This window comes from Astyanax mexicanus, chromosome 12 (assembly GCF_023375975.1).
Source record: "Astyanax mexicanus isolate ESR-SI-001 chromosome 12, AstMex3_surface, whole genome shotgun sequence".
NCBI lineage: Eukaryota > Metazoa > Chordata > Actinopteri > Characiformes > Acestrorhamphidae > Astyanax > Astyanax mexicanus.
Window position 1 is genome coordinate 22,938,061 of NC_064419.1, and position 17,194 is coordinate 22,955,254.

The following is a 17,194-nucleotide window of genomic DNA, read 5'->3' on the forward strand; positions in this document are numbered from 1 at the left end:
CCCCTTGGCCCTACCACTTAGTGTTAAGATTCTTGTTGGGCTGAATGGGTAAAATGAGGTTTAGGGCTACATGAGGCACACTCAAAACAGAACAAGAAAAAATAAGGGACCACTTAAGTTTCTGAATCAGTTTATCTGATTTTGCTATTTATAGATTTATGTTTGAGTAACATGAACAATGTTGTTTTTTTCTATAAACTGCGAACAAAATTTATCGCAAATCCCCCCAAAAATATTGCCATTTAGAGAATTTATTTGCAGAAAATGAGAAATGGTTGAAATGATAAAAGGTGTGGAGCTTTTTAGAAAAGAAAACTGTTCAGAAATCAATATTTGGTGCAATAACCCTGTTTTTAACCACAGTTTTCATGCATCATGGCATGTTCTCATGTCACCAGTCTTACACACTGCTTTTGGATAACTTTATGCTACTTCTGGTGCAAAAATTCAAGCAGTTCAGCTTGGTGTGATTGCTTTTGATTCCATAGGTTTTCAATTTGGTAAAATCAAAACTCATTGTTTTTAAGTGGTCTCTTATTTATTTCCAGCGCTGTACAATAACAGGCCTAAAAGAGAATGTTCTACTGACCTGATTGGCTGATTTTTTTCCCCTCCTCTTTTCCTACAGAGCATAAGGAAGTGCACACATTTCTGCTGGCTAATATGCAGAATGGTGGCATCCTGGAGCTTCTATTACGCTACCTGAAGGCCATAGGGAAGAAGTTTTTGGAAGAGTGGCCTCCTGGTCTGACCGGAGTGGTCCTGGATATTTACAGCTGCTGGAGGAAACACAGCGCAGGGCTGCCCAACCCACTGCTCCGAGATTCCACAAACCAGCACATCAAGGTAATGGAGAACGAAAGAGAGAGAACTAAAGGGTGTTATTGGAGATAACCATACCTTAACACTCTTATTTATTATTGTTTTATACATTTATATATACGTGTGTTATATTTACTGTTTACCTATTAATTTAATGACACGAGGCCTGTGGTTATCTCCAACCCTTCAGAACGTTTGTGTTTTAATTTATTTATTTATTAATTTCCATTTTAAGAAACATGAACTATATATGGTCTTTGTCTGTCTTCGCTTGATAGGAGATGATGATGATGAGTCTGTCCTGTATGGAGCTGCGGTTGGAGCATTGGTCTCGCACCAAGGGAAAAAATAGTAAGTTATACGCCTGTTTACACTGTGACCATATTCACCGGGGTGGCATCCTTGTATTTCCCCCAATACAATGGCTTGCAAAAGTATTCATCGTATTTCGTCACTTTACAACCACAAACTTAAATGTATTTTATTGAGATTATAAGTGATACACCCACAAAAAGTAGCACATAATTGCAAAGTGGAATGAAAATGATGCATGATTTTCAAAATTTAATTAAAATAAAAATCTGGTCAGAATTTATGAGAATATGAATAGAGCCTAATACAGGGAAATCCTGCAAAAAGTCCCGTTGGAGGCTACGAAAGACTGAGAAGGAGATTCACCTTCCAGCAAGATTATTATTGCTCAAACAATATTCATGTGTTATGAATGACCCAGTCAAAAAGTCCTGACCTAAATCCCATTGAGCATCTGTGGCAAGACATCCAACCTGGCTGAGCTTGATCTACAGGGGATCTTAGGGGACCGCTTCATTTTCTGAATCAGTTTCTCTGATTTTGCTATTTATAGGTATTTGTTTGAGTAAAATGAATATTGTCATTTTATTCTGTAAACTACCGAAAGATTTCTCTTAAATTCTAAATAAAAATATTGTCATTTAGAGCATTAATTTGCAGAAAATGCAAAGAAAACAATTCATAAAGTTTTAAGAGTTCAGAAATCAATATTTGGTGGAATAATCCTGGTTTTTATTCACAGTTTTCATACATCTTGGCATGTTCTCCTCCACCAATCTTACACACTGCTTTTGAATAACCTTATGCCACTCCTGATGCAAAAATTCAAGCAGTTTAGCTTGGTTTGATGGCTTGTGGTCATCAATCTTCTTCTTGATTATATTCCAGAGGTTTTCAATTTGGTAAAGTCAAAGAAACTCTGAACAAATGTTTTTTTCCAAAGCTGTATTTTGCAAAAAAGAATGGGCAAAAGTCTCAGTCTCTACATCATCAAAGCTGGTAAAGACGTACCCTAAAAGACTTGCCAATGTAATTGCAGTGAAAAGGTGGCTCTAATAAGTATTTATATAGGGGGGGACTAAATATCTTTGAACGTAACACTCAGAATTTATGTGATTTAAAATTTTCAAAACCTTGTATATTTTTGGTTGACTTCACAATTGCTACCACTTAGTGCTACTTAGTGTTGGTTTATTAGTTAAAAACTCAAAGGTGAGGTGTGAAAACTCCTTTCGAGGGGTATGAATATTTTTGCAAGCCACTGTATAATCTGCACGTTTTGGACATCTAACCCTACATACTAACAGGATCTTAAATGCAATAAAAGTATTATTTGCTGCTGGTGTTGACGCCTTGTTGTTTTTGCCAGCTTCTCAGAGGAAGAGTATGTCCTCGGGTGATCATGGGGATCTGGACAGCCAGGAAGCTCGATTTCAGACTGACCTGTTCGTGATAACGATGGCCTCCTCTCAGAGGGATGTGTTTGAGAAGGATTGGGTCTCTTTTGCAGTCAGAGCCCACTGGCTTAAGGCTCGACACCTCGCTTTTCAGGTACCAGTTGTAGCAGTTGTAGATCCACTGTAATCCAGTATATTTGATGTAAAACCATCTTTAAAAAGAGGATCTTAGGTAACCATATTTACCATACCTGTAATGCACAACCAGATGAAATTCCAATTTGTGCAGTGAACACACTCCTATTCACCAGTGGCGCACACACATTGATCTATCAAGCACATGTGCCTGTAGCAGTGGGCATCCATCACTGCACTGCCTGAGTAGCAGTAAGTGTTACTGGACTTATTCTACAGATATGATCCAGCTGATTCTTAAATGTAGAAGAAGGTTGAGAGTAATACTGTATATACTGTATATTTGTGTTATGTTGCAGGGTGACATGGAGGAGGCACTGGAGGGTTATGATGTATGTGTGGGTCTACTGAGGTGCCATTCTCAAAGCAGCGATGGGGAAAAACTCACCATCAACCTTCCCAACCTCTGCGTTGATGCAGTAATTACTGTAGAGGAGGTATACAATTGTTTTTTGCAGCTTTTTTTTTGTGAGGATTCTGATGTTACATCATGTAGGCAAAAATGCTTCCTTGAACAAAAAAATAGAGAGGGCAAGGTAAAATTGGTAGTTGGAAAAAACAAAAACAAGTTGGTAACAAAGGATAATCCAAAAAAAATGAAGAGGTAGATAACTAGGTAAAATACTCATTGACGGACAGAGAAAACGAAGGGGAATTCACACAGAAGAGACCAGGTGCAAACAATCAGTAACTGGGAGAGCGGGAACATCATAGAGTCACGTGATCAGCAGAGTCAGGGAAGTCCGGAGGGAGTGCACGCTGGGAAAAAAAAATTCTAGGAACATCTGGCAAACGTTCCAAGAACCAAATGTTTTAGTGTTTAGAATGTTCTGCTAACGTTTGCTAACTGAGTTTTTTTTTGTCGCCCAGTGGCAGGGTAGATCATAGTGCCATATAGAAAGATACCACAAAATACTACACTAATCAGAACACATCAGATAACTAGATTCAATACTCTGCGACAGACAGAGAAAACAGAGGAGTATTTATACAAAAGAGACCAGGTACAAACAATCAGCAACTAGGAGAGCGGGAACACCGTAGTGTCACGTGATCAGCAGAGTACAGAGTAGGCAGGTTGACAGCGTCAGCGTCAATGTAATACATTTATGTAATTTATTTTGTCATTTTATACTAATAATAAAAATAAATTATAGGAACTTCTGGCAAATGTTTCAAGAACCAGATGGTTTAATGTTTAGAATGTTCTGCTAATATTTGCTCACTGAGATTTTTGCTGCCCAGTGGCAGTGTAGCTATTGGCAAAGTGCCATATGGAAAGATACCACAAAATAATGCTCTAATCAGAACACATCAGAAACTCTGCACACATTGTTTGTTGAAGCATTTGTTGTTAAGGCTGCCACACTAACTATAAAGCAATGCTGCGGGAAACCCTGCTGTTTTTGTTTTTGTGTTTTTGTGGCCTGCATTTGCAAGTCGACATGAATTAGTAGAGCCTTATGGATGAGTGGGTGGGTGATTGATGGATGGATGGAATATTCCATTTCTGAAGTTTTGAGTGCGGAGTTTAACATTCAGAGAGGAAATGTGCCATAGAATGCTTTACCACCCATATATATTTAAAGCCCTGTGTGTGTTTGGGTTAGATCGAGAAGAAGCTGAAGTCTCTGGAGAGGTGTCAGTCACTGGAGGAGATTCAGAGGCTGTTTGAAAGCTCTGATTATCAATCCGTGGTCCGATTACTCCAGCCCACACTGAGCTGTGGGCCCAGTTCAATCCGGCCTAAACCGCTGGAGTACATCAGCTCAGCTCCTGAGAGACCAGCACAGCTGCTACTGCTGCAGGTAATACACACTCCTCTGTAAATGAGTATTTAAACACACAGGCTCTGTTACAGTTCCTCACATTACTGTTTTTTTTGTGTGCGTCTTTTACGCTCTTCAGAGCTCTTTGTTGCGCCTGAAGGACTTTAAACAGTGCTTAGAGAGTTCGGAGGTGGCACTGAATGAAGCCGTGCAGCACCTGAACGCTCCATTGTCCAGCAGCCCCCCCACCAAAGAGGAGTGGGTGGCGACGGTGACGGCCATGCTTCGCGGGATAGAGCAGTGCATCAACGAGCAGCCGCAGCTCCTCGCCAGCACACCTCAGCCTACCAACCTGCCGCGCCTCGCCAGCAACCTCATACAGGTCTGTTTAAATAAACATTTCATTATTTGGTACCACTTTAAAACAAGGCTCCTTTATAAAGGGGTTAGTCTATATTTTCAACACATAAAACTTATCCTTAAACTTTTTTTTTTATTAATCTGCATTAAAATATCTAATAAAATAGTATGGAAAGTAGGGGTGGGCGATATGGCCCTAAAATAATATGCCGATATTTTATGGTACTTTTGCACCAATGAGAACAGTGTGAAGTAGTAGCCTGATGTGTTGAGTAGGGGTGGGTGTTATGGCACGATATATTAGGGTATAATATCGTTCACGATATTCAAAAATGTTGCCAATATTATCGCATTCAATACGATATGGCACACCACTAATGGAAAGTCAGTTTAGATATTTAATGTTATTTTATGTTGATATACACCACCTTATGAGTATTGAATAAAATATTGATCTGAGTAGTTAAAGTTAACACATATGTTATTAACAGCAGTGTTGAAGACTACTGACTAATAGAACAGACAAAGTAAGATAAGCATCCAGTAAGACCTAAGGTTTAACAGTATTAAGTAATGTGGAATCACTATTTGGCAAACAACAAGCCACTGTTGTCCTTTCTATGTATGTAATGTATGTTTTATTTGCTTATTAATGGTTTATGAAATATTTACAACCTAATTAATAACTTTTATAAATTATCTATAAACCATTTATAAAGGAGCCTTGATTTAAAGTGGTTCCCATTATTATTATTAATAGAAAACAATTCTGTGTAGTAAGAAAACCCAAATATTTTCTAATACAAGTGTTATAAAATCTAAAAATAAACACTGATTACTCAAACTTGATTAGCATTTAAAATGAAACTTCTTACCATATTCACATTTATTATTGCAGTAATATAGCTTATCATTCCCTCCAACAATGCGGTTTCAGTTATTCAATTTTAGGGTATTATTTATTTCTAGTTTCCATTACAGTGTGTGCATCAGTTATTTTCATATTTGAATAATTTTCCTGTAACTATGATCTAAGGATCTTATTCTGGATTTTTCAGCATCTCTCGTCCTGCATTAAAAGGATTTAAAGGAGAACTTTGGTGTAACTTTGACTTTGGGTGTAGTAAAACATGATAAAGATTACTAACCTTTGTTCCTTTATTGAGTAGCCCACCTCCGTTCTCCTGCAGCTTTTCAAGATCCATTTTTTTTGTGTCTCCAAACATGCTTTAGAATGGATGATATGGGGCATAATTTTTCCCCTGCAGATAAATCGCTTTTTATGCCGTTATTCAGGCTTAAAGTAGCTCCACACCTCATTGGTAGAATCCGGAGAGCTCTGACATTTAAAACGAGCCATTAATAACTTAAAAAGTGCACAAGAAGTTTATTAAAAAACGCTGTTTACAACCTGTAGCTGCCACCATCTTCAGGTAAAGGTAAAGCATGGCGGTGCACGGAGATTAGGTTACGCTACGGGTTGTTGCTTGTGACCAGTGAACATAATGAACTTCAGTGAAGGTTTATCTCCGGCCTTAATGAGAACCACCATCTTCAATTTTATGCTAGATAGTGATTTCAGAGAGAATGTATTTGACACATTTTGGGTGTTTGTGTTTGTAAAGCTGATAGACCTCAGCATGGTGTTGCCTGATGACCCCAAGGAGCCTCACTTTTCCTCCATGCTGCCGTGGATGCTGCTGTACCACCTGCTCAAGCAAGATGAGGCTGAGTTCGACTGCATGCTCCGCCAGCACGGTGCTGATGAAGATGACGATGGTGAGTATGTTCTTTTAGTCTTCTGTCTGTAGTTTGTTCAGACCTTTTTTTTTATACTCTACTCTGCTCTGTGTTTATTTCCTACACTAGAATTGTTTCACAGCAGGTACTCCACATACAAGCTCTCTTGCAGATCTGCAGCACTCCTGTAGATCTATCTGGTTGCAACCATTAGAACGCAGTGCGTCTGATGATTCTGTTAGCTTGTTGCCTCCCCTGGTGTTCCTGAGCGAAGCGACACAGTTTGCCGAACGCATGAAAATTGTGCTAGCTGCTAATTTATCCTGTTGGAGAGCACAGTGGCTAATTGTCTGCATCGTTCAGGCAGGCTGGGTTTGTTTACCTAATAAGCAGCCCGAGCTTCCTTTCCTACAGGGTAAATCTGAGTGATCTGCTGAATATTTAACTTATGATTTTATATATTATTATTTTTCGCACTGCAAGGCACACTGGATTTTAAGGCGCATTATGCTACACTATGCTGGGTTGCGAGGCCTGAAAAGCCAAGCCAAGAAAACAAATATTAATAATATATTTTTTTTTTAAGCGCAGGGTGCTAATATACACAAATTTCTCATCTGAAAATAGTTCATTTGCGTGAGTAAAGCACTTCTGTTTATTACAGTAATCTTAGATTTCCAGATTTCCACTAAGGCTGGGTGCAGCAGCGTTAGCATGCTGCCGGCTAATGCTGCCCGATAGCACTATGCTAAGAAACCCTGAGTGTTCCGGTAAATCAGGACAATTTTAGCTAGCTTGTTTTAACATGGTTAACAGCAGGCTACAGGCCAATAATACCTCTGAAAGGGGAGAGAGCTTAGCGTGGTTAGCCGCTAATGCTAATGCTGCTCCAGTCTCGATGCTGGAGAACTAAACTAAAACTCCTGTACAATGCTGTACTTTGCAGAGTGGCTTTACTGCTCCTTACAATCTGACTGGTAAAAATTATACATAAAGCGCATCGGTTTAAAAGGCGCACTGGCGATTTTTGGGGGAAAATTAAAGCATTTTAAGTACGCCTAATAGTGCAAAAAATATGGTAGTAACCGTTGAGCACGTGTGAACAGGGTTTCCATGCCTTCTGAAAAATCTAGAAAACATGGAAATGAAAACTTGAAAACGCCTGATGAAATGAGAAATTTCTATAATGTCGTCTGCTTTAAAATCTTTCCAAACCCTGAATTATTTGCTTCGATTCTGTAATGCAAGCTTATATTCAGCATTACGATTGTTTTGATTGTTTTCATGCAGCAATTTGTGTTACCTGTTTATCTTGTAGATGATGACACTCCGCTGTTACCCTACTCTCTGATGCTGTTGAACACAGCCCATGAGTACCTGGGCCGTCGCTCCTGGTGCTGCAACTCTGACGGAGCTCTGCTCAAGTTCTTTGTGAGTCTTAATGTAAAAATGCGTTTAACATATTCATCAAACCACACCCGGCTAAATCTATATGAAAACGTACATGGCTCCCTGTATTCTGACAATATATAAAAACCTGTGTGTGTGGTTTTTGCAGGTGCGTATGCTGAGGCAGAAGCTAGCTGAAGGAGAAACTCTTCCATATAAGGAGGAGCTGGAGACGGCATTGGAGCAGTGCTTCTACTGTCTGTACTCGTACCCTAGCAAGAAGAGCAAAGCACGATACCTGGAGGAGCACTCTGCACCACAGGTACCAAAACTGTCTGGGTTAACCTGCATTAACCTTGTATCGCTGCTTTTTGTTATGTGACTCCAGCAGTTGTTCTGTATATTTTATTAAATAATTATAATGAATTGAATAATAGAAGTGCTCCAAAATTTGCTCCTAGTAAGCTATGCACCCACCGGCTTCTGTTTTGCTTTACCGGCTTTACCATCCCATAGTAATGCTTCCTTTTTGGTCAACAATACTTCCTTCTACAATTGACTTTCCCTTAGTTTTTGGCTTTTTCAGCATTGTTTTTATATTCTCTCAAAGTGGCATTTGGCTTCAAAAGGTTTGGCTCCTCTTGATTTTACCAAATTAAAAACCTCTGGAATATAATCAACAGGAAGATAGATGATCACAAGCCATCAAACCAAGCTGAACTGCTTGAATTTTTGCACCAGGAGTGGCATAACTTATACAAAAGCAGTGTGTAAGACTGGTGGAGGAGAACATGCCAAGATGCAAAGCTGTGATTAAAGACCAGGGTTATTCAATTTCTGAATATGAATATGAACTTGTTTTCTTTGCATTATTTGAGGTCTGAAAGCTCTGCATATTATTTGTTATTTCAGCCATTTCTCATTTTCTGCAAATAAATGCTCTAAATGAAATCTGAATTTGGGAGAAATGTTGTCTGTAGTTTATAGAATAAAACAGTAATGTTCATTTTACTCAAACATAAACCTATAAAAAGCAAAATCGGAGAAACTGATTCAGAAACTGAAGTGGTCTCTTAATTTTTTCCAGAGCTTTATATTATATCGGCAGGTTCTCGCCAGGTTCACTATAGCATGTTTATGCAAGACAGTGTCACATGTGAAAACATTTGTGGCAGGTGTATTACGCTTAATTTTAAATTGGAATAAGAACTGCTACTCAATTCCTATCGCAAATAAGGTAATCCCTAATCTTTTCACTAGCAGTCCTTATTCAAGCAGAGACGCACAGTTTTCTCTGTCCCACCCACACATACACACAAACACACACTTGCATACTGTATAGGCAGAAGTAGCTTGATGACCTAAGCATTATAAAAGCTTCCTCTAACACGAGCACAGCTCCACATTAGTTATTGGAGCGCTGCCCTGTGCTCCGGCCGTGACTGTGATTTGCCCTGAGCTTCGATCCCATTTCTCCCGCTAGTGCCGTCCCTTGTGTAACTAGCCGCTCCCCTCGTGCTGCCTGAGTGCCGTCTCCCTGTGGCTCCTTTGCAAGCTTTGTTAGTTAATGAGTTTACGAGTGTTTTCCCAGAGCTAATTAGGCAGCTGGGTGGCGTGAGGTCTACCCGGGCACCACTGTGACAGCAGGCCAACGCTACAGTAATCAAGCGATTGATTCTCTCTCAGCCTGTGCTTCGGGCACATTGATTATCTGGCCACACACACACACACACACACATATACAGCTCTGGAAAAAATTAAGAGGCCACTTCAGTTTCTGAAGTTTCTCTGATTTTGCTATTTATAGGTATATGATTGAGTAAAATGAACTGTTGAGGAAAATAAATTGTTGTTTTATTCTATAAACTACAGACATTTCTCCCAAACTCAAAATAAAAATATTATTGCTGAAATAACTAAAAAGATGCATAACTTCAAAATAATGCAAAGAAAACAAGTTCATATTCATAAAGATTTAAGAGTTCAGAAATCAACATTTGGTGGAATAACCCTGGTCTTTAATCACAGTTTTCGTGCATCTTGGCATGTTCTCCTCCACCAGTCTTACACACTGCTTTTGCATATCTTTATGCCACTCCTGGTGCAAAAATTCAAGCAGTTCAGCTTGGATTTATGACTTGTGATCATCCATCTTCCTCTTGATTATATTCCAGAGGTTTTAATTTGGTAAAATTAAAGAACCTCATCATATTTAATGGTCTCTCTCTTTTTTTTTTTTTTTCCCAGAGCTGTATGTACATTCTTCATTGCTCTTTAATGGTTACCAGGGAAGTGCTCTACACACATGCGGTAAAAAGAATAGCAGAGGGCAGCTTCAGAGTTAACTCTTAACTACATGTTTGGTTTTGTGTGCTAGCAGCGTTTTTTTTTTGACATTTTGAAACATTTGATCAATGCAAAACAACTTTTTATTTCAATTTTTTATTTTTTTAAACATTCTCCATGGTCAGTACTTTGGCAAATATGACTGAATAAATATGCGGAGTGAAGTTACTTTGACAGTATTAGAGGGTTGCTGTGGTTTTGTTAAGTGGTTGCTATGGTATCCAGGTTGGATGATCTGCTGTTGCTGTGTGATTACTGTGGTATTTATGTCGTTATGTCGAGCTGCATGATTGATTGATGGAAAAATTTGACATCGCAATGTTTTTTTTTTTTTCAGACAATATAAATCACAATATAAAACAATACAGGACCCGGGTTGCAGTGGTATCTTAGGTGATTGCTTGGGTGTGATTGAGTGGTTGCTGTGGTACCCTTGTTCATTGTCTGGTGTTACAAGTGTATTTGTATCACTGTTAAAGTCAAAGGGTGCCAAAACAGTTGTGCTTTGTTTATTTCTATGGGAGAAAAAGGAGTACCAAATATGCCAAAACCTTGCTGTCTAATCAAAAAGCTGTATACAGGCCTGCATTACACAGTCAGACGGTGCTAATATGCGTTGTGTTTCTTCTACTTCTTTACTCTAAAATTAAAAAAAATTATAAAAAATAAAATAATAATCCATGTTATGCCTTTTAGAATTCATTTTCTTTTTAGCGTATTTTTCGCACAATAATGCACACTATAAAATCCTTTAATTTTCCCAATAATCCTCAGTGCACCTTTTAATCTGGTACGCATTATATGCAAATTTTATTGGTCAGGTTGTAAGGAGCAATAAGGCCACTCCGTAAAGTACAGCGTTATACAGGAGTTTCAGTTTAGTTCTCCAGCAGTATTAGCATTACCCGCTAATAAGCGCTAGCCATTCGGCTGTTCAGAGGTGAGTATTATCGGTCTGTAGCCTGCTTCTAACCCTGGATAGCACTGCTGGAGCGGCATTAGCATTTCTCCCTTTTGTCCATTCAGAGCTATTATCGACCTGTTGCCTGCTGATAAGCCTGGTTAGCACTTCTGGTGCAGCATTAGCATTACCTGCTAACTGTTCTAGCCGTTTGATTGTTGAGAGTTGAGTATTACCGGCCTTTAGCCTGTGTGTTTACCGTGTTAAAATAAGCTACATGGGATGAACCACGAGCTAATATTGCCCTGGCTTACCGGAACACTCAGGGTTCCTCAGTATTAGCGGTTAGCCACTAATGCTAATGCTTTAGCCTTGGTGGAAATCTGGTAATCTAAGATTACTGTAAATAAACAGAAGCGCTTTATTCACCCAAAAAAAACAGTTTTCAGTAGAAAATTCTTTGTAGATTAACATCCAGTGCTTATTTTATTTGTCTGACTCATCTGAAAATGGTATTTTAAGAATTACACTTTTGTTTATTTATATTATCTTAGCTTTACAGTCTCACCCCCAAATTTAAAAAATAATATTTATAAATGGCAAGTGCATCTTACATTGTGTGAACATTTAATGGCAGATAGACCAGAAATTACTTGAGGAGGTGGAAAAAAAGAAAATATTCATAATTTAAGAATAGGCAGTCTGTTCAGTCCAGCCTTTTAATCCTGTTAACTCAGCCTTCAATATCAGAGCCTCCTCCGCTCGCTCTCCTCTGTCTTGAGTTTAGCCTGCAGCATTTCTCATCATTTATATTTTATGTGTTCCTTCAGATCCCAGTTTCTTGTAACTTGAAACGGCTGTATTGTTCTCATTTACAATCATTAGAGAAGTATCGGGACTGCTCCGTTACATCAGGCAGCATTATCTGGCATTAAGACTTCTGAGGGCGGAGGAACGTCCCACAAAACCCTGCGGATATTGCCATGCCGTCTGTTTTCTGATGGTTTAATAATTCTGTCTTTTGTCACCCCACAGTGTCTGAGTACCTGAGAGCTAATGAAATTTTACACTGCTCGCATGATATTGCACTGCTGTCATTGTGGGTTATTCCAACAAATATTGATTTCTGAACATTTCAGCCATTTCTCATTTTCTGCAAATAAATGCTTTAAATGACATTTTTTTAATTTAGAATTTGGGTGAAATGTTGTCCGTAGGCTATGGAATTAAAAAACAATGTTTATTTAACTCAAATATAAACCTATAAATAGCAAAATCAGAGAAACTGAAGTCCAGCCCATCCTAAAATTATTAACTGTTTCACTACCATTCACTGAAAGCCCACTCCACAGTTGACATATTCTATTGGTAATACTTTTCTGCAGGGGCTAGATAAGCTGTGTGTGTCTGTGTGTGTCTGTGTGTGTCTGTGTGTGTCTGTGTGTGTCTGTGTGTGTCTGTGTGTGTCTGTGTGTGTCTGTGTGTGTCTGTGTGTGTCTGTGTGTGTCTGTGTCTGTGTGTGCATTTGCACTTCTGTGTCAGCAATGGGTGCAGTTTAAAGTAGCTAAATGCATTCATTAAAATAAATGGATGTTCACACACTTTTCAACTTGTACAGTGTATTAAATATCTAGCTATATATAAAGAATACACAGCATATATGCCTGTTCATGAAAACTTGTTAGATAGTTAAAATGATGATTTCTTCTTTCTCTTTCTCTCTTTCTCTCTTAGGTGGAGCTTCAATGGAGCGATGCTCTGTACATGTTTGAGTACTTTAAGCCTAAGACCTTGCCGGAGTTTGACAGCTATAAGACGAGCACGGTGTCTGCAGATCTGGCGAACTTGCTGAAGAGGCTTTCTGGAATCATCCCCCGCTCAGACGAGCCCACGCTCTCCATCGACGAAGTGTCAGCATACATAGAGGGAGGCGCAATCAAGGTTAGAGCTTCAGCGCCTGTGATCAAATCTATACCCACTTCTGCATTCCCTTTTGATCCTCTCCCGCATCTGCTTCCTTACAGCGAACATTCACTGTATGTTTTTCTTTTTTTTTTCCTTAACTATATTTGGGATCGGTTTTTGGCTTGATCATGTTTCGTGCATTGTGTTGTATACTAGTGCATCTTAAAAAATTAGAATATCATTGAAACATAATTTTTTTAGTAATTCAGATCAAAATGTGAAACTCATATATTATATAGATGTATTACACACAGAGTGATCTATTTTAATTGTTTATTTATTTTATTGTTGATGATTATGGCTTACAGCCGATGGCTTACTTTTGGCAGTGTGCTAAGTCCTGCTGGAAAATGAAATCCGCACCTTCATAAAAGTTGTCAGCAGAGGGAAGCATGAAGTGCTGTAAGATTTTTTGGGAAAACGCTGCACTGACTTTAGACTTGATAAAACACAGTGGACCAACACCAGCAGATGGCATGGCTCTCTAAACCATCACTGACCATCAGTACATTTCATATTTCATTTGTAAATTAAGGGAGCAGAGTCTGGAGGAAGAGTGGAGAGACACACAGTCCAAGCTGCTTGAGGTCTAGTGTGAAGTTTCCACCAATCAGTGATGGTTTGGAGAGCCATTTCCATTTTATATAATATAATAATAAAAAATAATAAAAAAATAAATAATAATAATTATAATAATAATGACACTCAGATGTGCTGAATAAATAGCAATAGCAGAAGGAATAGCATCTTTTTAGAAACATCATAGCATTAAATATTACATGCAACTGCCTAAAACATTCTATTGACAACCTGGCAACGCTCTAGCAACCAATGGACCAAGAATGGAGCTGTTCTTTTAGCTCTTTTCTTACCTATAGGTCTGAATATGTAGGTCATAAAGTGTCAGAAACTACATTAGCAAGTAAAATGTTTGTTCAGATATTTGTGGACCCTTTCTAATAAATGCCTTCAGCTACTTTAAAGTGCACCAGTTGCTAAAACGTGCACACAGTTTTTTCTTGTCCCTGTAAAGAACTGTTCTCTGTAGAATATAATTGACTTGTTGGAATATAATTTACTTGTTAGTTCAGGAAGTGAACGATCTAATTAATGAACATTAGGGGATAAGCCGTCCAGTTGTTAATTGTCTGTCTTTTTCTGTGCTGATGTAGGTGCCAGCCCTTCCTGAAGGATCACCTCCAGCGCCCCCTCTGGTCAACGAGTTGTTCTATCTGCTGGCCGACTACCATTTCAAGAACAAGGAGCAATCCAAAGCCATCAAGTTTTATGTGCATGACATCTGCGTGTGCCCCAACAGGTCAGTCGTTCAAACTGTAGTTCTGTAAGATTCTAAATGGATTTTCATCTGAAAGTGGAGAGCACTTTAGGGCCTGCTGGTAATATGCATTTTGCATCTGCATAGGATCTGGTTCTACTTTGACCAGGTTCTACTCATGTTTTTATTCAAATGTGTCCCCCCAGATTTTTACATTTCCAGAAGAAAGAGCACATATATATATTTATTTGTCATTTTGTTTTGATTAATTTAAGCAATTTCACATCACAATTGTCCTGTTTTAGAAGACGGAAAGTTTACTGTTGTTATTTACCAGTAAGCACAAATGTAAGCATGCACATTGCACACACACAAACACACAAAGCAAGAGAAAAATCGAGAGAGCAGAAGAAAGAGGCCAAGATCCATTTTAGTAAAAAATCGTATTATTATTGTTATTATTTTTCGGCAGACGTTTATCCACTTTACGCATTCCGTTTACACTGAAATTTCCCATATCTGATCACGTGATCATAAATTCACATGGTTTACACATACGTGCACTGTTTAATATTTGCAGGTTTTTATTTGATTCAAGTAAATAAATAAATTGCCTTAAATATATTATTGCAATAATATGTTTATTAAGCAATAATTATCCTTTGAAATGTGCAAGCTAGTATCATATAAGACTTTCACAAACACATTTTTGTATTAAAATGGTATATTTTGAGACCGTTTTAATACTACAAAAAAAATAATACTTCAAAAATCTTGGATTTCTTTGCCAAAGTATCGGATCAGTACTCATTATCGGAAGATGCTTACAAGCAAAAGTGATCGGGACATCCCCAGGTTACAGTTAAATGGTAACTGTGGACAATTTTTTTTCTAGCCACCTTCCAATGTGGTTTAAGTGATCTGATCGTAATCCACTCACAATGAGTGTTGTGTGTGTTTACACTTGGATTTTATTGTGAGAACAAGTGAAATCCAAAGATGTTCCGATCTCCAAAAACACGTGAATGCAAGGTATAAACAAATCTTTAAATATAAACTGCTATACCATGCGCATAACAAAGATGGATGACATGAGTGACTAATGTGTAAATAGATTGTGGGTACTACTATGGCCTTTTCAAATATTTTGTAATCTCAAAATGTATAGTTAGAACTTCTAAAATATTTAAAAACCTGCTTCAAAAACTGACAAATCAGTACAGTTTAACAGCTTTTGCACAAACTCTGGCTCTTTTTTGATCCATTCTAACTTCTTAAATGTCAGAAAAGGAATATTATGGAGCTAAAACACTCCTGCATGAAAGCATAGCGACAGCATGGCTATTATAAAATGAGGATTGACGGACAAAGGTGGTCTAGGGCTAATTTTCCCACCATGTTCAGTTGTTGCCGTATTTACATTCATTAATATAATCCTAGGAAAGCTAAGCACATTGCCGTGACCATCAGTCACAGCCAGACCCCCTGCTGTGTTAACAGCGTATATATCAAACTGAAGTCGTTCCTAACAAATGACTTGAATGAATAGCTTGAAAACAAATGACATGAAATGAACTTAAATGAAAATGGATGAATGATCAACAAATAAACATTGTTTATAGCTGTGGAGTTGCTGATTACAGCGAGTAAGTTCCCATGGATTTAAAGCAACATTGTCGCATTTTACCTCAAAATATCCCTATATTAAATCGTTATCTTTATGTATATATGCTCCACTCACTTGTAATAGAGAGAGTAGCCCCTCTGTGGTCACACTGCTAACTTGTAATACACTATGTAATTTTGTTGAAGCAGGCAGGACAGCGCTTACGTGAACTGCGTAACACTGCGTAACCGGGGTCATACGTGAACTGCGTAACACTGCATAACCCGGGTCATAGTCATGTTCCCCATGCTTCTTTCACTTTCAGTGAGAGTCCTGTATCTCTCAGCTTGTCCAGAAATGCATGTGTAAAAAGCAGGTCCTTTAGTGATGTCTCTAAAAGCACAAATTCCACTTCCTCATGTAATTATGCTTAAATCGTTGCTTTTAGAGGTTAGCTTTAAGCATCCTTTCACTGAACAATGTCCATCCTGAACTGATGATGACTATGATGATGATGATGATGATGATGATGATGATGATGATCTCTGCATTACACTGTGTCTGTCTTACTCCAGGTTTGACTCGTGGGCAGGAATGGCTTTGGCTCGAGCAAGTCGTATTCAGGACAAGCTGAACTCCAACGAGCTGAAGAGTGACGGGCCCATCTGGAAGCACTCTCTGCCTGTTCTCACCTGTTTCAAGCGGGCGCTGGAGATTGACAGCTCTAACCTGTGTCTGTGGATTGAATACGGCACCATGTCCTATGCTCTGCACTCTTTCGCCTCTAGACAGCTCAAACAGTGGAAGAATGAACTACCAGGAGATCTCGTCAAACAGGTGTGTGTGTGTTAGAAAGATACTGATCGTGATGGGTGGTATCTGGCTAGAATGATCCATGTGAAATGCCATCAAATTTCTGAGCATGTTGGAGCAGTGATTACCAATATTTTTTTGGACCATAAGGTACACTATCAATAAAGGTTTGTTTTCGTTCATAAGGCACATCAGATTATAAGGCGCATTAAGTGACACTAGACAGAATGCCTACATTAAAGTGTGCAAGGGTGTCAGCATGTTTTCCTTCTAATGGGGAAGCCCCTAGGTAAACAAAACTGT

The 17,194-nt window shown here is 38.6% G+C and overlaps 1 protein-coding gene across 8 annotated transcripts in view; it reads left to right on the forward strand.

Annotated features, from left to right (window-relative positions):
• The window catches only part of cabin1 (calcineurin binding protein 1), a 132,540-nt gene that overhangs the window by 9,301 nt on the left and 106,045 nt on the right, over positions 1 to 17,194 (forward strand). For all 8 annotated transcript variants that reach the window (XM_049485525.1, XM_049485530.1, XM_049485526.1 and 5 more), the window contains exons 12-23: positions 629 to 846; positions 1,101 to 1,173; positions 2,504 to 2,685; positions 3,026 to 3,163; positions 4,337 to 4,534; positions 4,635 to 4,877; positions 6,481 to 6,634; positions 7,914 to 8,026; positions 8,154 to 8,306; positions 12,966 to 13,172; positions 14,369 to 14,514; positions 16,654 to 16,915. In XM_049485525.1, coding sequence (XP_049341482.1) covers positions 629 to 846; positions 1,101 to 1,173; positions 2,504 to 2,685; positions 3,026 to 3,163; positions 4,337 to 4,534; positions 4,635 to 4,877; positions 6,481 to 6,634; positions 7,914 to 8,026; positions 8,154 to 8,306; positions 12,966 to 13,172; positions 14,369 to 14,514; positions 16,654 to 16,915 — 2,087 coding nt within the window. The remainder of the gene's footprint in view (positions 1 to 628; positions 847 to 1,100; positions 1,174 to 2,503; positions 2,686 to 3,025; positions 3,164 to 4,336; positions 4,535 to 4,634; positions 4,878 to 6,480; positions 6,635 to 7,913; positions 8,027 to 8,153; positions 8,307 to 12,965; positions 13,173 to 14,368; positions 14,515 to 16,653; positions 16,916 to 17,194) is intronic.